Here is a 25,455-nt window from a genome sequence, read left to right as displayed (position 1 = left end):
CACAAATTTCCGCCTCCTTCTTCCCATATTTTTTCTTCACCTAATTCTTCTGTAACAATTGTACGAATCTACTGTTTGTTTCATTTCTTCTCATAACTTCATCAGTTCATCCTAAGACAAGGGAGATATCAAGTCTTGATGAATAATTTTAGGTTCCGAGGGACCAAGACAGATTCATATCGCCGTATCAATCAATCTTCTTTTATATTGTTGCTTTAATTTTGAAAAATTAGTGCGTCTTAGTGCAATATGGGTCTTGTGAACCTAAGCAAAATGAGAGTGAAAATTTCTTGTGGTCAATTTATTTATTTGTTTTATTATAGTTGTAATCTTGCTTTCACTCTTTTAGAGCCTAATCTATTTCATTAGTAGAAATTGGATTACAATAACCATTGCTTCCATCGCTCAATGATAATTTTTTCATAGTTTTTTACTTTATTGTATAAAGTAATTTGCTCTTTCTAAGTGTACAAATCAAGTTAATAACTTGATAAATAAAAAATATACAATAAACTATAAAATAATATCCGAATTTTTTGCCCGACTTTTATTTTTTTAATCGAATAATTCTCGAATCCGAATCCAAATCCGACTCCGATTTTTATTTTGTCCGCTTTTTTGACCGAATCCTTAAATAATCAATCGAATTATTCCGAATAATTATCCGCCCGAATAATTCCCGAATCCGAATTTGCTAACTATGGTGTTGGGTGATCAATAGAAGAGCAATGTTTTAATGTTGGGTCTTAAAGCTATTTAATGGGTTGTATTCGTCTGTATTATTACTTTCTATGATTTTAATTTTGTCAAGAATTTTAAAAAATTTGAACTTGTTAATTGTAAGCCAAAAACGAATATTAATATAAAATAAATGATTTTATTTTAAGATAATTTGGGTGGTTGAATTTTTGTCTATACTAAGTGTAGTCTGTTTTATTTCAACAAAGATTTTTTTCTTCTCTTTTATATGGATTTCTATAGAGATTTGTTTAATAGTCCCATTTTTTATTGTAGGCTCATAATGAAGGAAAACTATATTTTTCATATTAGTGTTGCCTTATCAACGACTACTGGTACATGCTTCTAGCTTTAGTCGCGCCCCATAAAATAATTTAGTATCAATCAATTAATCAAATAAATGTTTTATTGCAAAATAAAACTAATTTTTGTTGACAAAATCTGTTAAGATTTAGGGAGAAAATTTTACAAGAGGAATCATAATATCTACTTGGTGGCAGCTTAGGTAGGGCTGAAAAATTATAGATAGGAAAATCTATGGTCCCCCATTCACTTCTAAAGATTTTGTGTAATTGAAATTTTAAGGCGGTGACTAAATACTAGTTTTGAATTTGTTTTTCCGGTAAACGTTTTTAAAAAAAATTAAAGGGTATGAGATAGTAAGTGTGCATGCAATGGAAAATTTGTAATGTGATTGATTGATACTACTCTCTAGATATCCAATGGTTAAAATTGTTGTATCATTAATCACCTAATAGGTATGATAATTTGTGTAGATATTCCTTTCCAAGCTACTTTTTTTTTTTCTTACAAACGATGGGTATCTAGGCCTTCAGCCTGACTAATCCCGCTTAGTGATACATTTTTTTTTTTTAAATATAGAATTATTTTAAAAATGTACTATAATAACAAACTGATTTTTTTTTATTTTTTTACATAATGATTTATTGTGAAAGTCTTAGGTTTTGGATCAAAACTTTGGAATATTTTGGGAATAATAAAATAGGCATAGGCAAGGGAAAGCTACTTGAGTACCTGTTGGCACGTATATACACCAACACAAGCGACCAATGGGAGGGTTGATGCAAACATCTTCAATGCGGGGGCAATATGGTCATTCAATACCTATGTGTCTAGGTATATTTACCTGCACCAGCAGCGTTCTTTCTTCTTAATAAAATTTAGGGCAAGAAAACCCCATGTGCTTGTGCGGCCACCGTGCCAGTGTGAATGACTTCTCTCTCTTTTTAACCTACGAGTTGGCTCGCTCAGTATGGTCGAAATCTGGTTCAACCACGGTTAATCCCAAGCTGCACAGATTCCCCTTTTAAATCTTGACTCTTGACTCTAGAAGACAAAAGCTGAATTGACGAATCGTTGCCACCCAATGTAAATTCTAATGACAATCTTCTACTGTCAGATTAGAATCTGAGTGTTATAAGGCAATATGACATACCTATCCAATAGTTAAAATCCCACTTTTATCTACGGTGACATGTTCTGGATCATTTACCCGCGAATTTTTTTAAAAGGGGAAAGATGGAGCATACCGGCAAAGACAGTGGCATACTCCCGTAAATTAATGCAAAATGACTGGTAATTACATAATTACCGATACCAGATAGACATATCGTCTCCTCCGTCTACCCGGCAATGTTAGGACCAAAGTTTTGCTCTCTCACTGTCACTCTGTCTTCTCTCTCTCTCGCCAGATTTTGGCGAGGCGCATCCGCTAAATCTAGAGCAGATCTGCAGTTCGTCGGCCAGATCGGAGAGAGAATCGGTGAGGATTTTTGTTCCTCCCCTTAGCAATGGAGGAGGCATTGGAGATGGCTCGTTCTAAGGATACCAAGGAGAGGATGGCGGGGGTAGAACGGTTGTATGAGCTTCTCGAAGCTTCTAGAAAGAGTTTGTCGCCGGCAGAGGTTACTTCGCTTGTCGATTGTTGCTTGGATCTATTAAAAGATAACAATTTTAAGGTTTCTCAGGGGGCTCTTCAAGCCCTAGCTTCTGCTGCTGTGCTTTCTGGTGAGAATTTTAAGTTGCATTTCAATTCACTTGTACCGGCTGTGGTTGAGAGGTTGGGAGATGGGAAACAGCCTGTTCGAGATGCTGCGAGAAGGTTGTTACTTACTCTCATGGAGGTATGATTTATGTTCTTTATTGGAATTAATTTTTCTTACTATGACTGCAAGATTTAAGTAAAATCTGTGTGTGGCGGAATCGGATTTGGGTGCATTTTGTTGAGTGTGATTCATTTGGTTGCTACTTTATCTTTTATCTTTGAACTTTTAATCCAAATCATTATATTTTTGGTGAGATGATTTTACTCTGTGTGTGTGTGTTTTAAATGTCGAGATGAGTTTTAATAGTGGTGGAATTGGACGACACAGATGACTACTGATTTCAAGGACTTGGTTTTAATCTTATCTTTTTAATTGCCACCGTGCTGATTTCAGTGCTTTTTTTTTTTCTCGTGAATTTTTGTTTCATTGCTTACCATCCGAGTATTTGGAACTTCATATTGGTGAATTTACGGGTTTGGATTTTGAAGAATTATGAATCTTTCTGATTATGCAATGATTATCCGGTTGCATAGTTGTTCTTTTCTTTCCTTTTGAAATTCCTCTTATTGTCTTTGCCAAAAAATTAAATTCCTCTGATTGTAGAAATGATGGGTTTCGAGACCAGGTGTCATCTCTCTCTCTCTCTCTCTCTCTATATATATATATATCACATTAATCGCTCATAAGTTGCTTGTTTATTGTATGATACTTATGATTTTTAATTTACATTTTACTTTGTGACATCTTTCGCATCTGTATCTAGGCCTTCTTCTATTTTGAGAATTTTATACTGGGTTTTTGTCCTTAGTTTTAAATTCTAGCATTTATTCATGTTGAGTTTGATCTTTCTTTCAACCATGAACAATGTTTTTGGTATTTCTTACCCATGAAACTCTAATGGTCAATGATTATATTTATATAGGTTTCTTCCCCAACCCTCATTGTTGAAAGAGCTGGGTCTTATGCCTGGACACATAAGAGCTGGAGAGTCCGGGAAGAGTTCGCAAGGACCGTCACATCGGCTATTGGTCTTTTTGCCTCAACTGAGTTACCCCTTCAGCGGGTTATACTTCCTCCTGTATGGCTGCTACCCACCATTTGGATTCATAATGGACTGCTTTTCCATATCCTTTCCTCCCTGCTAGCATTCTTTTACCTGGTGATACTTACTTAGCTTTTGCACTATCAGATTTTGCAGATGCTGAATGATTCAAATCCTGGTGTTAGGGAAGCGGCAATTTTGTGTATCGAGGTGATTATAACTTTTTTGTTTAATGGTTCTTGATGAAGTGCATTCTTTAACTGATGGGCTCCATTATATTATGACTTGATTTGGAGTTTTATCACATTATTTTGCAAATGCATGTCCCTGCAACATTATTTTCATTCCTACAATTCAGAGATCAGACTTCACACTTCTTAATCATAAGTGTAGTATAAATTATTATTTCTAGTAAATTTCATGATTGATACATAATGATTTCTTACATTGTAGTTCTGGTTTTTAGGTGTATTTTCCTGCCTCACATTCTAAATTTAACTTAAAGCTAAGGTGTACGATAATTCCAAGTGATCCTTTAATTAATTAGTTAATTTTTATTTTTCACAGTTTGTGAATGGATAGAAGCACCACAAGACTTAGAGGATTTACAAAAATTGTAATAATACCATGCCAAAAGCACATTATAAATGGGTGCTGGCACTCAATGCATGTATCCATATCAACAGAAATGCACCAAAGATATAAAACTTTCCATTTTCAGCTAATTATATTGGAAAGGGATGGGACTTGGAACATCAATCTGGGTCATGACAAACATGACATAACACCCATTACACCCAGTTTATGTTTGTCAAGATTTCTGAGCACTTTGTGCAATTCAACAAATTATGTAGTACTATCTCTCAATCACATGTATTTTCTTGTATGGCAGTTTCAGTTGGAAGGTGGGGTTTAATTGTTATTGGTATGCTGTTGTTCTGTTTCCAAATAACCGTTCTATGTGTTGTTGGTCACTGGGTCCAAGCATGGTTTGTTGCTTAAAACCACATTCCCGTTATAAATTGATTCTTAGTGACCTTGGGTATTTGTGATGAGATATGGTGGTTGTTTAATCTCTCTCAGATTACATTCTCTGATTCAGCTAACAGCCATGAAGATAGATTTTGAACTTTTCTGAACACTCGTATTAGTCATTTAGCTTCAGTTTAGGAAACCTTTGTAACAAATCAGGATTTGAAACCAGTACCTGCAAGTAGAAAAGAGCGGAGAGAAGATTAGAGAGAGGGAGCAATTGCTGGACCACGGTAGATTCAACTTGTTTCTATCGTGGACTGCAAACCTTTATCTATAATCTTGCTAGCAACTAATGGAAAATAGATTCTAAGTAGGAGTTACAACCATAGAAGGAAACTACACCAACACAAATAAACTAGAAACTGAAGTAAACATATCATGATATATCCTGACAGTATAAAGTTGTTGTGGACTGCTGATAAATTGCATTGTTGCTGAATACCACAAACAACTATCTTGATGGATAAAATTGTTGCTGAGGACATGAGCAGATTACGTCTTGCCAAGATAGCAGCAAATCGAAACCAGCAACCACCATTAGTTCTTCAATGAGTGGTAGCAGCAGGATATCGATTAGCAGAAATCTTGGTGCAGCAGGAAATAAATCTTCGACCAACTAGATAATCCTAGTTCGATTAGGAGCATAGTTGTCACGGAGCCAAGGCGTTGGAGGGTTGTTTAAGCGCTTAGGCGACAAGGTGCCCGCCTTAAGGCGAATAAGGCGACCAAGTGTTATTTTTTATTTTCATTATTTTTTAACATTATTTAGTATGCTACGTATACCATGTATTATTAAATATCAACATTAAACCACATCAAATCATCAAAGATCAACATTAAGTTATAAAAAATCAACATTTCGAGAAATGCTTTTGTTCTATAATAATTTTTACTAGTCAAATGATTTTATTTTTACATGAGACTTTTTGTATTAGGTATAACACAAAAGCAACTTTCCAACAAATCTAAGATCACTGAAATGTTGTCATGACTAGATTATGTTCCGGTCAAACTTATCTTAAAGTGCGCGAATGCTGTTAAAATCGCTTGAATGAAAATAATTTTAAAGACATCAAAACAAAAAATTATTTTATCGGACCATTGGTTTTTAGCAATGTTTTACCATGATAAGATTTATTAATTTTTTTCATAATTGAGAAAAATCTTAGCATTTAAAAGTTGAAAATCCCCCTACAATCGAAAATCCAGTTTTTGTTCTTGGATTGGGGGGTTGACTTTTTATCCTTTTAGAATTTGGTTTTTAAACTATTTTTATTGGATTCAAATAGGGGGTATTTGCTTCTTTATGAATAAACCAGAAATCCTCCGGAATAAACTTCAACACATATTCAACAACATATACGGCACATGTTTGAAAAAGACTCAATCAATCAGTAGTAGCAGACTCAGCCGACCAGCAACATCAAACTCAATCGATCAGGTATGATTCAGCATACAAGTTCATCAATCTTCATCGAAACCCTAGTTCTTCTTATCCTATCAACTAGGGTTTCACAAATAGGGATTGACAGTCTAGGTGGCTATACACTGTAAAGCAGAAGAACTATATGACTATCAAAACAATTATCAAGGAGAAGGCAAGTACTGGTTACAGCTCTGATAGACTGATACCACGTAACAAATCAGGATCTGAAACCAGTACCTGCCAAGTAGAAGTGAGAGGAAAGAGAGACGATTAGAGGGAGGGAGCAATTGCTGAACCACAATAGATTCAACTTGTTTCTATCGTGGACTGCACACCTTGATTTATATTCTTGCTAACAACTAGTGGAAAGTAGACTCTAACTAGGAATCCTACTTAGGAGTACAATCCTAATTACAACCATAAAAGGAAACTACGCTAACAAAACTAAACTAGGAAACTGAAATAAACATATCATGATAGGGACAATCCCCCTATTGTGACTAACTACCAACAAGGTACTGCAGGGTATTGTGGACAGTAATACCTCTGTGTTATAGGTACACAACTCAACAACCTTAAATCATTTGGATTGGAAACTATAATTCTCTGTTTGAGGATTCGGTAGTTCACTTGGTTTAGGTAGGAAGATTCCTAATAGTCAACCTTGGTGCTCCTTTGAACTTTAATGCTTGGTTAGAGAGCATAATCGATTAAGTTGCTTAGCGGCCTGGTTATTTCAATTTTAGATACTTGCTAGTTGCATGGATGTATTACTTAAGCACTTGGGTGTGATTTTATCTGTATTTTGCTCCCCGAAACAGTAGGGGTGACTTTCGTTTTCTGAAATTAAGGGTGTGTTCGTGGAATTTCTGGAAAACAATTACTTTTTGTTTTTTGTTTTTTTCCATTTTTATCAAAGACTTCTTATTTGATGTAGATTTGTTGACGGGTTTTATCCATTGTCAAGAAATTTCTGAAAGTAAGCATCTTAGATGTTGTTGGCCATTGAGAAAGTAGTCATGATAGCATGGTCAGTCTTAATATGCTTACAATTTGGTCCGTCCTTGACTCCTTGTGTTATTTCAGTTTTCTTTTTTCAGAATGTTATCACTGAAAAAAAAAAGACAGAATAATTTAGTGCTTGGGACATTCTATGTGAGAAACCTGAGAGGGAATGTTAGTGTCGATTTTTTATTGTTGCTTTATTCTTGTTGGCTAGATCACAGGTATTGGCACATGATCGATAGGGAGATAACTAAGGTATACTAGTTTAAAGTAGGAGTTTCAGACTAAAGAAGTAGAAATTAGAACTACTCGTTATGGCGTAAAAAATACTTGGGTAAATCTTCTTGGACTGGGGATGAGGGTGTTGCAGTGAATCCAAATTCAGTAGAGAATAGAGAGGGAAGGTTGTTTAACCTTCGCTAATACCACTGAGCCTATACAAATACGCTAGCTAGTTTGATTCATAATCTTTCGAGCTCTTGCAACATGGCTTAATTGCAAGGGTGCGCAGTCCTGCATATAAATTGTTCCTTACCAATGGAGGCAAATGGTGCTGCTGACTCTTTTGTCAAAGGTAGTATATTGATTTTTTTCTAAAATTTAATTTAATTTGGGAGATTCTTTTCCCGCAATGTTACTTTTTCTGTTATATCATTGTACTCATTTTTTAATAAATTATGTAACTCTAGAAGATTGAGATTGTCACATGGAGTTATGACTATGATATCTAGTCTCTTAAGAAGGGAAATGATAGAAAGGGAGTAAAAAAAGAAACTGTGGCATTCCCGATACAATTTGTTTGAGACACATGTTTCAATTATGGTGGAGTTCCATATTCTAGTTCAGCTTTAATTCTTTACATGGATCCAACCTAATTCCTAATGAACTGGATGATTTAGTGATGAAGATATTTGAATGACTTCTAAATGCTGCTTTTTGCCAGGTCTATAATGCCTACTTTTTTATGTGTAGAATCTGAGGTTTTTAGTAGTTTGAAGTCTCTGCTTAGTTTACTTAGTCTTAAAGTATTTCAATAAACATTATTGGTTCGGGTATTGCCTGGTTTAATTAATTTTCCTTCGCAAGTAAGCAAAAGGGGTTGGGGATAATGTCACTTTGTTTATCAAGTGGTTTGACTTGCCATTGTACTTATTTTAATTGTTCTTCCCCTTCCAGGAGATGTTCTCACAGGTTGGTCCGCAATTCTGGGATGAACTGCAACGGCATCATCTTCCTACAGCTATGGTGATTATCTGACTCTTCATTATTATCAACCTTCACCCCCCAATATATCTTCTAGGCTCTTGGGCTCTGTTAACTCTAGAGTGTTCTGTTACATTTTTTTAATAGATACAATATTATCTATGCAAATTTGTAAGCATTTCAGTTTATGTTATTAAATTACATTAATGAATTGCAGATGAAACATATTAATGCCAGATTGGAGAGAATTGAACCAAAGATTCGTTCTTCAGATGGCCTTGCAAGTCATTTTGCTGCGGGTGAAATGAAGCCTGCTAGCCTTAACCAGAAAAAGAGCAGTCCAAAGACTAAGAGTTCCACACGTGAGATGTCTCTCTCTGGAGGTTAGCTGCTTTTGATCCAAATGTTTTTAACTATCTTTTGTTTTTAACTTTGTGTAGCCAAATTCTTGTTATCTTACTGTGTCATGTGAAGGTATCTACCATTTCAGCTTGTCCTGTGCTGTCCTAGTTTACTTTGATCCAATTTCAATTTGTGATCCTTTTATTTTAACTGGGATAGTGTGATTGATCTTGTGGATGATAAGAATGTCCGTTCCAGAATATTTGATGTGCCATTAACTAGGATTTTGCTGGTGTACTTAAGAACTTGGTGTCAAGTATCAATATCAGTCTTTCTATTGAAATGGTGGCTTTAAGAGACGTCTGGGTGACATATCGGAGAGACTCTAAGAGACAATTAATGTAATGTATGCATTGATAAGCTTAGGATACTACAAACGATTATTTTAAAGCATCATGCACCGTAAATAAGCAATAATTAGATCCGACCATAGGACATTAGGTAGTCGGACCAATATCCGCCACATGGCAGATCAGTTAGGGCGCAAATTCTGTGAACAAGTATGCCTCATGAAACCCTGATTACTTGTCAATTTTGAACTCAATAAGAGTTTGCCATGAGACAGTATGAAGCTTTGAAGATTCATCACTTTTTGAAAAACATATGGATGGCTAAAAACACAGAGAAAGATTGCAATATATGGGTGGTAAATGATTGAGTTTTGCTGTGACATTGACATGTAACAAATCTAGACAATACCCATCCTATTCAATGGTTGGATTTGCCAAATCATCCTTCCATATGGCACATTGGGTGGTCAGTGCATGGAAGCTTCCATGGTGAGTCTCTTCTATATTGCACCTACCGTTCAGTTGCATAAAGCATTAAAGAGTGTTTTTAGGTGATGGTCAACAATGATGCATATCTAATTATGAATGAAAAGAATAAGGTGATTAGACCAACCAGCAGCAGTGCCATCCGACCTGCAACAGCCGCTGCCCGGCCGAAACTTCCAGTGCCATCCCTGAAGGCTTTCATCTGTATCCATTTTAGTGTTTGGTACCAATTTTAGCAACTTAGTATCAATACCTTAAGTTAATAATTGCATTATTTATTAAGTACCACTCTCACCTCTGTATTGATAATAGACTGAGCAGTTGGATTTGCCTCAAGCTTCTCCACCACTTTGTGAACTGCATCTATGAGGTCACGTTTCATTGCAAGTCTATGCTTTATTGGTACTTCGGATTTAGATAGTATGGTGAAAATAAATAATACAAAGTAGTAAATGAGCAACTAAATGTCAAAGTTTACTAGTTGAATTCAGGTGAATAATGTAAAAGCTCACCAGCTCTTATGTAGTGGATGCATGAACTGCCTCTCCCAACAGTCTATAATTATGGCAATGAACCTCACATTACCCCATTTGTACACGCCTCCACTTCCATCTTTATCATTTCAATAGTAGCCCATATGGCTGGTAAGGTGGGCTTCTGTGAGTCTACCATTCTCAAGATGGTGGTGAATTGGTGATTGGGTCTGATATCATTGCCACCTTCTTGAGGTCATACTAGAACTTGTCACTAGCAATAGTGGCCTGGGTTGCTTGACCTCCACGAAAATTAGACCCCTTCCAATCAAACCGATCCTCTAAAGGAAACATGGACCTAAGTCTTGACTTCTTCGTCTCAAAGCTCTTCAAAGCAATGCATTTTATTGCAATATATGTCATCCTTGGCCTCACCAAGTTACGACCACATTTGTTCCTCAACAAGTGCAGGGCAAATTCATTCTTGTAGACATAGATCATCCCTTATCTTGCTTTTTCTACATCTTTTACAATCCTCAGATTTCCCATGTCTTTCAACATGAGCTAGATGCAGTGAGCTGCACAGGGAGTCCAAAATAGATGTTACCTGCAGCGTTGTTCATCAGATTTTCCCCAACCTTCTCAGTGACGACCTGTACCACATTCTCTATCCCAACATCTTTCATCACTTCTTTCAACAACTTGTAAATATATTTTGCATCCTTATTTTCTTTGGATGCATCAACTAACTTGAGAAACTCAGCCCTCCCATCACAATTTACCACGGAATTGATGATGGATTGTCTAGTGGGTCCAGTCTAACCATCACTCATCACAATGACTCCATAATATTCCCACATGGGCTTCAACTCTTCAATATAATCTACCAACTCCTGCTTTAGCTTGGGTAAATAAACATTATACAGCTCATAGGTGTTCGACCCCTTCGACTTTGGCCTAACCCTACCTATGCCATCCAACATGTTCTGGTAATATGCTCTTGTGGTGGCATTGGCTGGTATGATATGGTAGAAGGCCCACTTGGAGAAAGCCCTCACACTTTGGGATCTAGGGTATGATGGTGTCCACACATGTTTGAGCTTTTTTTGTTTTACGTCCTGTTTTAGAAATAGTGCAGGATCCATTTGAAGGATCTCAACATTATGGTCATGAACTGGGGCTGGGGGTGGGGCTTGGGCCCTCACACTTTGGGACCTCCTGCATGGAAACCCTGGCTCTCTATGTTTCAACCTCCTCCTCCCCTGTGGCTCAGTCTCAGGCTCTTCTCTAGCCTATCTAGATGAACCATCTCCCTTGGCCATCAGCATCAATCTGTCCAGATCAGCTTGAAACTGGGCTCTACTCTCTGCCCTTACCCTCCTTATTTGTTCAGCCTCTACTGCTGTTTGTGTCAAGCTCGTCATTGTTATAATTTTGTTCCCCTAATTTTGGCATCGTCTCTAGACATGCTTCATCGAACTCTTCCCTAGATGCCCTCTTCTCCTTCCTCTTTTCCACGCCTCCCATCAGATGCACTAACATAGACCTACTTATACACTAGGGCAGCCCAACACATTTTTGTCACCACCAGCAAGATGCTACTTTATTCTAGTGTCCCACCTCCCCCGATTTTCTTCTTACAATAATTATATTTTGATTTCTTTTTGTCAGTTGAAAGAGGTCTCCCTTGAAGCCATACAATGTCCCTAGCTCCCTTAGTCATTATGCAATACTAGAACCAACACTGTTCCAACAAAAAAAGATAACGATTATTAACATGCACACATCAAATATGGCTCCTAACAGCAACTAAGCTTATTCTAAATTCCCCTATTAGTATGATATTTTTTTCCTATTTAATTTTTTTTTTGCATTATTTTAATAATTATTATTTATTAATAAACAAAAGTTAATTAAAAACATCACATTGCTAATCAATTTCGATTAAAAACAGATTTCTAATACAACAACAAACTCTGCCTTATCCCAACTTAATGGGGCCACATGGATCCATGCCAAGACAAAGCAGGAAAAACTGTGATCCAAACAAAATATGGGGAATGAAGAGATGAAGAAATGAGAGATGAGAAATGAAAGTAATAGGAAATAGGCACATCCCAACAAATCAGGAGAATCTCAGCTAAATGGGGTTAGATACATGGATCCTTGCCCTCCAATAGGCTCTATCCGAGGTCATACTTGGGACAAGACCTACACTATGCATGCCATTCCCCACAACTTCTCCTATGGTCATTTTAGGCTTGCCCCTAGCTCTTTTAGCTCCTTCAACCAGAATCATATCACTTGTACTTACTGGGGCGTCCCCTGGCCTCGGTTGAACATGGCTATACCACCTCAAACAACTTTCTCAGAACTTGTTATTGATCAAGGCAATTCCCAGATCAGTTCTAATTCTCTCATTCATTTCTTTATCCTTTCTAATACTATCACTAATTTTCTTGATTTTTCAAATTTTTTTATATTTATTTTCATTTTTAAAACATTTCAGAAAGTATTTAACTAATTTAAAAAAAAAAAATTCAGTAAAAAAATGTTGGACACTGTCACACTGTAGATCGGCCAATGGTGTCTTAACATATATTAAGTTGAACACCCACTTCCTTCAAATAATACTCCTTTTTTTTCAAATATATGTATTAGGAATATATATATTTTTTTAAAAGAAAATAAAAAAAATAATTTAACATGCAAAGAAAAACTTTCGACTCTGTGAATTTGTAGATTGGGCCATTCTAACTAACATATAAAAAATTGAAAGCATTCTACTATGTTTACAACTAGATTGTACCAAAAAAAAAAAAGGAATTTGGGGAAGAAAAGGGTTTACTTTGAAGCTCCAAGTATTCTTCTATAGCTAGACCTTCCTTGATAATGCAAGATATGTGAGAAGAATGACGATTTTGTCACAAAATTGAGGTTTATTGCTTCAAAGTGGTGTTTCCCAATCGAAACCCACGAAACAGTGGAGGTAAGAGTCGAAATTTAGTTAACAGACCTTGTTTCCCACAAAACAAGGTATTTTATAAGGGCTGGTCCAACCAAAATGGTCGAACCAGTCGAAATTTCTTCGAAACCTTAAGAAACTGGTCAAAACCAGTGACAAAATAGTTTCAGTTCCTGGTTTCATCTCGGGTTGGGTCAAAACTGCAAAATTTTGTTTCAACCGAGATTTCGAACTATGTTTGATATAAGTTTTGATTTGCATAGCAGAGGGCGGAAATAAGGAAAGGGTTGTAAATGTGCTAAAGCACAAGGAAGTCAGCCCTGATTTGGAAGTGGGAAAGGCTTAGATCTTTTAGCCTTTAGTATTTGTACAATCCATGTATATGTTTGCCTGAGCAATTGGTCTAGAGTACTAGCAAAACATCTCATCAAAGCTCAGTTTCTGTAAGGAGTGTAAGCCACCAGGGCTGTGGTGGGAATCAAGTTCCCAGCTGCATGCACACGCATGCATATGCAATTCATGGAAAGTTCTAACAAATATTCATCATAACTCAACATCTGTATGTAACAAAAACCTGGTGAATTTAAAGTTCACCCCTCCTTTATTATCTTGCAGCATTAATTTTTTGGTTCTGCTTGTTTTTGGGATTTAAAGTACTTATTTTGTGCTCTAGTTTCCTGCATGGCCCATCTACGAAGGTCACCTTGACAGTCCTATTATCTGCCACATGGTAGATCAGGTGGGGCCCAATTTTTGTGAGCAAGTAAAGCACTCTGTTCATATGTCAAGTTTCAGCTCAAAAGGAGTTGGTGACATGGCAATATCAGGCTTCAAAAATCCATTGGGAAAGTAATATTACGAAAATGATCGAAAAATGGACAGCTGAAAGTACAGGGGAAAATTCCAGTACATGGGGGATATATGATTAAATTTGGGTCTAAAATTTTACATGTAGGCAATCCATACCAATATACCATGCCCTATCAATGCAAGTCTTAGAGTTGCCACATCTGTTGCCCAAAAAAAAAAAAAAAAAAAAAGGTTGCCACATAACCCTTCCACATGACATAATTGGGTTGACCACATAGACCTATCTTCCTTCTTTGGTTGTATTTCATCCTGGGACACAAGATCAGACAGCAATTAGGAATAGAATATCTATATAAATGAAAGTTGAAAGTGAGTTTATCTTTTTTTCTATCGGACAAATGATTCCCTCAGGGGATTGACATTGGAAACCCTTGTTATGTGGGCCATGCAAAGAACCATTTGACATTTTTTGGTCTCCTGCTGTGGATTTTTATATCATTTGAACCTTTTTTAGTAATCCTATTAAGATGTTACTTTGAGAATATTATTTTGTTGGTGTACTTTAAAATAAAGACCTTATGCATGAGTCCCTCTCTCTACATCAATGCTTTTGTTGCATGCATTCTTGAATCTAACACTTGTCTCGCTCTCTTTTGTTATGACTTATGTGACTATGTGGCTGTGCAGGAGAAGGTGATGTTACAGAAAAACCTATAGACCCTGTTAAAGTGTACTCTGATAAGGAGCTTGTTCGGGAAATTGAGAAAATAGCATCAACTTTCGTGCCAGATAAAGATTGGTCTATTCGCATTGCTGCAATGCAGAGACTTGAAGGCCTTGTCTTCGGAGGTTTGTACTGAACTTACTTGTCCTTCTTTATACCTTTATTTTATTAAGCATAATTTTTTAACAAAGTGAAAAGTTGTAGTCAGCAGGGGGAAATAAAATTCTGGTAAGTTCTTGGCTCATCCTTTCAGTAATTTTTATCTATTGAGCGACAGCTCTTCCACTTGGCACTGTCAAATCACTAAGACCAACTTTTGTCTCTGCTCAACGGGTGGGTCTTGTGGTCAAGCTCCCTTCTACCTTTGAAGGGCCAATCTACATCTGGCCCAAAAAAACCTTTGTATGCCTCCATTACCCTTTGGGAGGCCTACACCCATGGTTTAAAGTATCTCTGATATCAATACGATACCCTTCGATATGTATCTTAAATTTAGCTGATCGATACGATACATGGAACTTTTAAAATCCTTTCGTATCAATATATATCCTACGATACATACCGATATGCATCAATACACCACCCATACACATCGATACGATGCGATATGCACCGATACGACTTTATGGAAAATATAAAATTGTGGTGAAATGTATGTTTCGGTATGTATCGGTGAGTATTGGTATCGGTATGTACCGATACAATGCGCTACAGTCATATAATGGCCAAGATGGGTAATTTTTCAGAAAAACACGATTTTTTGAGGGGTTTTTGTTCCAAAGTTGCAGCCAGCCATATTTCTCTCTAACTAAAGTGGAAATTAAGTTTGAGAATAAGGATTTTACATTTATGGGATAACTACAAACCTTAAATTCTTAGTGCGATATCCTCAATTTAGTGTTTATGCATAATACATGCTATCAATAGCTTTTTTTAACAAATTCTTTATGCAAAAATGTTTAAAAAAATGTTTCCTATTTATTTATGTGTATCTTTAGCGTATCTTAGTGTATCTTCGATACGAGACAATACCCTCCGATACGTATCTTAATTTTGGCCGACCGATACGGCGACCGATACCGATACTTTAATCCTTGCCTACACCCCATACATGAGGTTAGAATTCTAACTCTTACAGAATGGAATCCACCGATGGGGCGATGGCTTGAGTCACATGGAAGGAGGCCTTCCCCTCCACGTAAGCTGCACTGGAACATGTACAGGGTGAAATGTCACTCTAGGCTCAACTGTATTTCTGTGGGTTCATGCAATTTTCTAAGCCTGAATTGCGTAGGTGTGCATGTGTTATTCATGTGCAGGCACCTCGATTGATATCAGTGGGACTGGATTGTTTGTAGATCTGAACTTGGCCATTTTTGCAATGTATTGCTCTCAGACCTGACAGTTGGGCTCACTAGCTTGGTTTGTGGGACTTTTTTTTTTTTTTTGGGTGAATTAATAAATGCATTAAAAGAAGGGAGAGGGAGAGTATATCCCCTAAGGGAGATTACAAACCCTATAAGGGTGACCGAAGTCCAAAAGGACAGCATCCAAGGCCCAGTGGGCTTGAGGAATGGAAGTTATGTCATTTGAGACATGTCTAAAATAACTCAAAATCCACAAGGGAAAAATAAAAGGAGCCAAAGGCCCAATAACATAAAAAATAAAAGCCCAACATGGGCTGACAAGAACCAAGAAGCCCAAAGGAAGAGGAGGGGCAAAAAAAAAAAAAGGGGACCAATGAATCAAACTATCCAATTACACATGACTGCTAATTGGATAGTTTGAGGGACTTTATTTTCTCAAACCTGTCCAATTATGCATATGACTGCTAATAACGACTAAAGTGACCCCAAGGCAAAGCAGAATTTAAACTCAGGGTACCAATGAATCAAACTATCAAATAGTGGGCAACGTACTACCTGCTAACTGGGCAGCCAAAGAAGGAACCCAGAGAGAACTAAAATCAAGTCCAAGGAATCAGGTCGCTGGCCTGGCCATCAGAGTTTCTTAAATTCCATGCTTCCTGCTTTAAAAACATAAAATCCGTACAGCCTTCTTTGCACTAATTTGAATTTTTTTTTTTTCCTAATCAGGTGCCACTGATTATCCTAGTTTCCCCACACTTTTGAAGCAACTTGTTGCACCTCTATGCACTCAGTTGTCTGACCGACGGTCTAGCATAGTAAAACAGGTTTGCTGGAACTCTTTCTTTTCCTTCCCTTCTATTTTTTTTTCCCTCCGAAGAATTACCATTAGATGTGAGAAATATGAAATTCAAGATTATCTTTCATTCTTGTTCTCCTGATAAAAAGAAATTATGCTGAACCTTTTTCCAATGAATAGAAAGCGATTCTTGTATTCTGTTTACGTATTCATTTCTCTTGAAAAGAACTACCACAGATATTTCACATGGCTACTTGAATTATTTTGTGCGGTGGAAAATTATGCTAAAGATGTCTTTGTGAAGGTTCATCTTTTAGAAATTAGACCTTTTACAAATTTTCCCTTTTTTCTATTTGGTGACAAGTCAAAGAAATTTTATTTATTATGCTTTAAATAAGGCACTACATTTTATGTGCCTTTGGTTGGAGATCTACGGACTACAACAAGAAGAAAAGTCTATGGCTCTATGCCCCCTTCCCCACCCCCACTCCAAAAAAAGAAAAAAAAAATGCAATTCCTTCATACAAATTTTACTCTTTTGGGGTGGAAATGGATTACGGGGATTTTAACCACTTGAAGTCTGTATTTCTAGTGGAGAACAGCCACAAGTAACTAAACAATTGTAGACATTATTTGACTTACTAGCCATGCTACTACCTGGAACTTATGTAACATAATACGGTTACATGGACTCATACTTATGGATGACTCTTTCATGTCCCTTCTATGTTTTCTACTGTGCGTTGAGCTTGAAAAGGACGAACTAGTTGATTGAGCGACTAAAACCTAAATGATGGGATCTTCATTGGCAATCAAAGCATAGGCGCTGTTTGTTTGTTCTTCCATTGCCTATGGTCCTGGAATAGTTGAGCAAACAAAGCTTGCTTTGTAGCTAAGAATGTTGGTTAGGCTTTAGAGCTTGGGTTTTGTATCTTGCACATTGATTATGTGCTGTAAAACTTTGACATTAGTATCATCCATATTGATTGTAGTCATGTGATAAATCCAAAAATAAAATAAATCAAGTAAGACGGGAACTTTAATTTATTCTATTTCTCTCTAAGTTAATTTTCCTTCTCTGCAGGCTTGTCATCTATTGAGCTTATTGTCAAAGGAACTTCTGGGAGATTTTGAGGCGTGTGCTGAGATGTTCATTCCGGTAACTTCTCTTCTTGCTGAGTATTGTTATTTTAATATGCAGTAATAGTCATCTGATATTGCCATTAATATAACCTCCTTCAGGTTCTTTTCAAGCTTGTTGTTATAACTGTCCTTGTGATAGCTGAATCTGCTGACAACTGCATAAAAACGGTATGTATGAAATAGTGGTTAATTTTGCACTCAGTTGTTTTGATCATTTGCCTTTCTTATTTATCTTGAGGGCTTTCTAGATGTTGCGGAACTGCAAAGTTTCGCGTGTGCTTCCACGAATTGCTGATTGTGCGAAGAATGACCGTAGTGCAGTGCTTCGTGCCAGGTATGGCTTTGCGTATTGCCAAAGATTTGAGTAGTAAGACTTTGGTTCCTACATATGCAGCCTCACCTCTCTTCCCTGGTTCTTCTTGCTGTTTTCGTTTGTTGCAGGTGTTGTGAGTATGCACTTCTCATACTAGAATATTGGGCTGATGCGCCAGAGATACAGCGATCTGCTGATGTTTATGAAGATCTTATCAAGTGCTGCGTAGCAGATGCAATGAGTGAGGTATAACTGTGGTCATCTCTCTGGAATCTGATAGAAAACAACAAGGGAAGGAAAACCCATCTGTATTTCATGTCTGAAATTTATACCTTATCTGTGACTTATTTGCTCGTATAATCATATCCAGCCATTATCTTTGCAAATGAGATTCGGATTTTTTCTTGCCATTCATTTACATGCTCTTTTGGTCATGGCTGTCTAGTAAGGGGGTTCTGGTCTTAGCTGGAAGTTGTTCAGAGGAAGATCACTTCAGAGGATATGGTACTAAGGAGGATGAAATGGTACCATATGCAAGATGAATGGGGAATTGGTAGTAATTAGTAATTCACCTGTTAAGATGTAACAACTAACAAATTTGCAGCAGCACTGAAATCTTTCTTTCCATCTGTTTTTAGCAACAACAGGTTGTCCTTATGCAGATGCTAGGGAGCTGATGGTTGGATCTTTTAAAAGGAATGCCTTTTGGTAGAAGTGAACACCTTTGACATTCTTTACATGGTGATGCTCTCTGTTGCATCTGGGAGTGTAAGGGTTTGAGATCCTTTAATGATTCCTTTCACAGCATTCAGAATATCTTCAGTGTGATCACTGCAAATTGGTGCATTAAGAAACATTGTTAGATTTATATTGCCAGACTAAGACAGATTGTGAGGTACTGTATGAATGTTGCTTGGTACATTCTTGTTTCACATTGTGGGGCTCACATTCCATTTCGGTCAACTTCGAAGGGCTTCTGGAGGTTGGGGGACTTATTACGAGATTAGGTGAGGTCAAACTCACATACTCTGAGGCTCAGGGCATGAGTGATAAGTAACCGATGTTCCACTTAGTCAAGAATAGGTTTCCATTAACGAGGACATCTTTATTAGCAGCGATACTAGATAGGTTCGGAGAACTGTAGATATTAGCTTCTTCACTCCAAATGCATGACCAAATTACACTTTCTGATCATTAGCGACCAACACTTGCACCCCTTTAATAATGTCAAAATGGTTCGGTGGGGTCAAGTACTCTGAGGTTCAGTAATGTAGGAGTAGATTACAAGAAACTAACCCCCACAATTTATAAACCCCAAACAAGACAAATAGGGTCAGGAAACGAAGGAATAAGACCATCAAATAAGCCCCCAATGATGTAATAGCAATGCAGGAGCAAAACCAACCCAAAACCCAACCCGATAAGAGAGAGAAAGGCCTCCAATATGGCTGGAGAGAGAGAGAGGTGCGGCCAGATCTATAGGACTCCAATTGAGTTGCACTCTTGGGCATAGGTAGCCCCTAGGGAGTGTACAAAAACCTAAAAAATTGAGACTTTTGACGGATGGTTGATGAGATATTTACCTTCTTGATTTTCAGACCTAGGAGAGAGAATCTGAAGGTTTCTGCAAGAACAACAACTGGGTGATTTGAACAGCTTCAAGAAGAGGATTGAGTAATCCTATCGTGCCTTCTAAACAACCCTTAACAGTAGCTCCTTGATCAGATTCATAATAGAGGAGAAGAGAGAGATCGCATAAAGAAGGGGGGGGGAGAAGAATCACACAGCCCTTAGGCTCTCAAACATTCAAACTCAATTTATCTTTTTTCAAATCTGTCTAATTATAGTACATTAGCTCCTCTACATAAAGAGGGCAGACTAGCAGTCATAACCTAACTAGGAGTTAGACTCCAAGTAGGATTAGACATTACATAATAGGAGGTGGACTCCAAATAGGATTAGGACTAGAATTCCAACATGGAGTAGGACTAATTAACTAATCATTCACTAATAGGGAAACCTAAACTGACTAAAACTGAAATAACAAAGGAAATAGACTTAAAACAGAACTCTATCTAAGCTAATGAATTAAATCCCGTTTTTCTGCTTTCTACCAATATTTTAGGCCCATTAAAGTGGCCTATTACAAAGAAAACACATGGGAACTAAGGCCCAACACATACATAACCCAACCCAAGGCTTATTTGCAATAAAATAAGCTCATTAAGTGACTTATCTACATCATTCATGGCGTGGAGTCGTAAATAACTGATGTTCCACTTAGTCGGGAATAGGTTGCCAATGACGAGGACATCTTTATTAGCAGCGATGCTAGATGGATTCACAGAATTGTGGATAATAGCCTCTTCACTCCAAATGTATCACCATTTTACACTTTCTGATCGTTACTGATCAGCACTTGTATCACCAATAACTCAATGATGAAAACTTAGATTGCCCAAAAAATCAGGTCGAGTGGTCTTTTCGGATGATGGAACAGTCCCGCAAAATTTGAAGAAATTCTGACGGCAGAATTTTGAATATCAGGAGAGCCCTTTTCTGACAGGAAAGTAAACAACAGAATTAGAGCTGTATCAAGATCCTGCTGGTCAAGAAGAAGAAGGGAAAAAAAAACCTGCAATCGGGGTACAGCTGGTCAATAAGAAGAGGAAAAAAACATACGGCAACAGAGAAGAGTCAAGGTAACAGAAAAAAAAAAGGACAGGAGTCGAAGTTGGAGGCAACGCCAAGGTGCTACTGGTCAAGAAGAAGAAGGGGGGAAAAAGCAATCAGGGTACCGCTGGTCATGAAGAAGAGGGGAAAAAAACATACTGCAACAGATAAGAGTTGAGGAACAAGCCAAAAAAGGAAAAAAAACCTTGACAGAGGAGTTGAGGTCGGAGGAGGAGAAGAACAAGAAAAAAAATCACGACAGAGAAGGAGGAGATGAATAAGAGACCTTACCACAACAATCTGAGTCACAGTCCATTACTGGAGCCACTTTTGTGTTCACCGGAGTCGGAGTTGCTGTTGTTGGAGCAGGAGCCAGAGTCTCTGTAGGCTGGAGGCTGGAGGCTGGAGGCTGGAGCAAGAGGCAAGGGTGAAAAGAAAACGTACAGAGAGAAAAAAAAATCGCAACAGAGGAGGAAGAGGAGGAGAAGAAGAAGAGAACTTACTGGGACAAGATCTGAATCACAGTCTGTCACTGAAGCCAGGTTTGTGGTCGCTGAAGTTGGAGTCGCTGGAGCGGGAGAGGGAGCGGGAGCGGGAGCGGGAGCAGGAGCAGGAGCCGGAGTGGAGGTTTCATTTTCACCCCTAAGCCTAGGCGTGTGAGACTTTGAGGGTTGCTTTCGATTATTATTTCCTCTTATGAGATTCGGTGTGACGCAGTGTACAAGACTTTTGTACACAAGCTACTAGAACACACAGAAATAGAATATGAATAAAATAATAAAAAAAAAAAGTTAAGACAACGCATTACCAATAAGGCGACTCACGCCTTTACCCCATAAAAATGCATTAGCGCATAGGTGCTGCTAAGGCGACGCCTTAATAAAATTAGTGTCTTAAATACTTCAGCTGCTGCTAGGTTCAATCACCTACACTGTTGGCACTCTAGGGCTAGCATTCGAGATTTGATGGGGTTTTTTTTTTCGGGTGAATTATTTGATGGTGCTTCATCGCACGAGTCCTATGAGGTTTTCTGTCTTTTTGTCTCTAAGTAGGCTCCTTGGATACTTTGCTTGAAAGGAGAAGCATGGGCCACAATCCTCATTTGCAGTTAAAGCAAGGAATCATATTTGTTTGCCATTTTCCATGTTGTGCTTTCTAATTTATAAATGATATAAAGTTCTTAACTGTAGCTTTGGTATTACTTTCTGTGCTCTGGATCCATGAAATTTTGCAAAACTTGCCCTATCTACTCATGCAGGAAAGCTAGGTGACTCACCTCACTGTCCAAAACCCACTCTCTGATATTTTTCACTTGGTCCTATTGGGCCATGTCTTTGTCCCTTAAACAGGCTAGAAAACACATGCTTTCGGTGGAGCATCTTCAGGATATTTTCTATCTTTTTTCCTTCAAGCCATTTTGTATTTGTTTATTTATAATTGACAATCATGTAGTCCGTACCTATTACGTTTTGTATCACTGGAACATGAGTATTTCCTTGTGATATGCCATCTGTTTACTGTTCCATTTGTCATGAAGAGCTGTAAATGCTAATGCATTTAAGTGTCTTATGCAATTAATTTACCTCAACAAAGTTTTCAGGATTTCTTTGCTGGTATACTTTCAGAGATTGATCATCAAATTTATAACAAAACATTGAAATGTGAAGGTACGAGCAACTGCCAGAACTTGCTACAGAATGTTTGCTAAAACATGGCCGGAGCGTTCCCGTCGCTTATTTTTAGCCTTTGATCCTGTCATTCAAAGGGTATCTATTTTCATTGTGTTTTAAGAAAATCATGCCTTTCTCATTGATAGTGCCTAATGTGATGGAGTTGTGCACAGATTATAAATGATGAAGATGGGGGTATGCCTAGAAGATTTGCTTCTCCTTCCCTCCGTGAGAGAGGGGCACCATTATCACGTGCTCCATCGCAAACAACTACTTCAAATTTACCGGGGTATGCAACTTCTGCTATTGTTGCTATGGATAGAAGTGCAAGTCTCCCATCAGGGGCATCACTTTCTTCTGGTCTGCTTCTTTCACAATCGAAGTCTGTTGGGAAAGGCACTGAAAGAAGCCTTGAAAGTGTGCTGCATGCTAGCAAACAAAAGGTCACAGCTATTGAAAGCATGCTGAGAGGTTTAGATTTTTCTGACAAACACAATTCTTCAATTGTACGCTCAGCTAGCTTGGATCTAGGTATTCGATGAATTGCTCCACTATAATATATTTTCCATCAGCAATGCCATTTCTCAGAATCAGTCTTTTAGCTGAGTGACTGAAAAATCGTCATCCCTAATGTCTGTTGAGACTCATTTGTGAATGGCTAATTTGTTTCTGTTATTGGTCCTAGTGCAGGAGTTGACCCTCCATCAGCTCGTGACCCGCCATTTCCTGCTGCTGTTCCTGCTTCGAATCATCACACGAATTCTGTGTTGGCAGATACGACCACATCAGGTGCTGCTAAAGGTGGTAGTCGTAATGGTGGATTGATTACGTCTGATCTCATCAACCCACGAGTTCAAGCATCCAAAGATAATGGTAAACTCTCTTATCACATGACAACTGAGCCTTTTTCAGCCCTTTCAATGTCCTACACAACCAAGAGAGCTTCTGAAAGACAACAAGGAGGTTCAATTGAGGAGAACACTGATATCAGGGCAAATAGGCGGTTTTTTAACACGCACTTTGACAGGCAATATGTAGACAATTCTTACAAAGAAATGAATTTCAGGGATTCACATAGCAATTATATTCCCAACTTCCAGAGGCCACTTTTGAGAAAACATGTGTCTGGACGGGTTTCTGCTAGTAGAAGCAGTTTTGATGATAGTCAACTAGGAGTTGGTGAACTGTCAAGCTATGTGGATGGTCCAACGTCTCTCCATGATGCACTGACTGAAGGTCTCAGTCCTAATTCTGACTGGTGCGCTAGGGTTGCAGCTTTTAACTACCTCCGAACTTTGCTGCAGCAAGGGCTAAAGGGTGTTCAAGAAGTTACGCAGAGCTTTGAGAAGGTCATGAAGTTGTTTTTCCAGCACTTGGATGACCCTCACCATAAAGTTGCACAGGCAGCTCTTTCAACGCTTACCGAGATTATTCCAGCTTGTAGAAAGCCTTTTGAAAGTTACATGGAAAGAATCTTGCCTCATGTTTTCTCACGGTTAATCGATCCTAAGGAGTTGGTTAGGCAGGCTTGCTCGACAACTTTGGAAATTGTGAGCAAGAGTTATGGTATAGATTCTCTCCTACCTGCTTTGCTCCGTTCATTGGATGAACAACGGTCGCCAAAAGCAAAATTGGCTGTGATTGAGTTTGCCATAAACTCCTTCAACAAGCATGCTACAAATTCTGAAGGCTCTGGTAATAGTGGCATCCTAAAGTTGTGGCTTGCTAAGTTGGGACCTTTGGTCCACGATAAAAATACAAAACTGAAGGAAGCAGCTATAACAGGAATTATATCAGTTTATTCTCATTTTGATTCTACTGCAGTCTTGAATTTTATTCTGAGTCTGTCAGTTGAGGAACAAAATTCATTGAGACGAGCACTGAAGCAGTACACCCCTCGAATAGAGGTGGACTTGATGAATTTCCTACAGAGTAAGAAAGAGCGTCAGCGATCTAAATCTTTCTATGACCCATCAGATGTTGTCGGGACTTCTTCAGAAGATGGATATGGGGGTGCATCGAAGAAAGGTTACTTCTTTGGAAGGTATTCAGCTGGATCAGTTGATGGTGATAGTGGCAGGAAGTGGAATTCTATGCAAGAATCTACTCAGATTACAAGCTCATTTGGTCAATCGTCTTCGGTTGAAACTAAGGAGCATTCCTATCAGAATATTGATGTTAGTTGTGATACTGAGGCTATTAATTTCAAAGACAAGGATCTGAATTTCGGTAGTAGTACAATGATTGAGAACGTCAGCTCTGGGGTAAGCTTGATTGAAAATGTGGATCGTAGCATAAGTATGGAGAGGTCTTTGTCAACTCCACGTCTTGACCGTAATGGACTGGTGAACTCTGATCACCTTGGAACCGGTTTGAGTGTTGATCAAGTAAGTTCCCCTGATGTGGATCTTAATCAAGAGAAGTCAATTGCTGTTAAAATCAACTCCAGTCCAGATTCTGGACCTAGCATTCCTCAAATTCTTCACCATGTGAGTAGTGAAAAATCAGATGATTTTGGGAATATCTCTTCAGTTTCTGCTAATTTGAATAACTCTTTTTCTTTTTGAATCACGGTTTTATTTAGAAACGTTCAAATAAGATTTATCCTAATAGGGGGATTGTTCTTTGCTTGTAGATTTGTAACAAAAATCATGAGACTCTGAGCAAACGTGAGGCACTTCAGCAGTTGATTGAAGTATCTGTGGCTAATGATTATTCAATATGGACCAAGGTGTGCTATTCTTGGATACTTTTTCCCCCTTTTTTAATATTTATGTGACTTATGTCTGGAAGTCCTGATCTGCTGTTGTGGTGCTGCCTCTTTG

General features: G+C 37.9%; 1 protein-coding gene across 1 annotated transcript in view; it reads left to right on the top strand.

Annotated features, from left to right (window-relative positions):
- Positions 1-2,378: 2,378 nt before the first annotated feature.
- Positions 2,379-25,455, top strand: part of LOC122068936 (CLIP-associated protein-like) — a 34,242-nt gene continuing 11,165 nt past the window's right edge. The window contains exons 1-15 of the mRNA XM_042632842.1: positions 2,379-2,882; positions 3,727-3,882; positions 3,994-4,056; positions 8,489-8,557; positions 8,733-8,898; positions 14,629-14,790; positions 16,762-16,859; positions 17,916-17,990; positions 18,074-18,142; positions 18,223-18,308; positions 18,416-18,533; positions 22,628-22,726; positions 22,804-23,161; positions 23,321-25,119; positions 25,266-25,361. Coding sequence (XP_042488776.1) covers positions 2,550-2,882; positions 3,727-3,882; positions 3,994-4,056; positions 8,489-8,557; positions 8,733-8,898; positions 14,629-14,790; positions 16,762-16,859; positions 17,916-17,990; positions 18,074-18,142; positions 18,223-18,308; positions 18,416-18,533; positions 22,628-22,726; positions 22,804-23,161; positions 23,321-25,119; positions 25,266-25,361 — 3,747 coding nt within the window. The 5' untranslated portion in view covers positions 2,379-2,549. The remainder of the gene's footprint in view (positions 2,883-3,726; positions 3,883-3,993; positions 4,057-8,488; positions 8,558-8,732; positions 8,899-14,628; positions 14,791-16,761; positions 16,860-17,915; positions 17,991-18,073; positions 18,143-18,222; positions 18,309-18,415; positions 18,534-22,627; positions 22,727-22,803; positions 23,162-23,320; positions 25,120-25,265; positions 25,362-25,455) is intronic.

Source organism: Macadamia integrifolia, unplaced genomic scaffold, assembly GCF_013358625.1.
Source record: "Macadamia integrifolia cultivar HAES 741 unplaced genomic scaffold, SCU_Mint_v3 scaffold484, whole genome shotgun sequence".
NCBI classification, from domain to species: Eukaryota; Viridiplantae; Streptophyta; class Magnoliopsida; order Proteales; family Proteaceae; genus Macadamia; species Macadamia integrifolia.
This window is presented reverse-complemented; position numbering and strand designations above follow the sequence as displayed.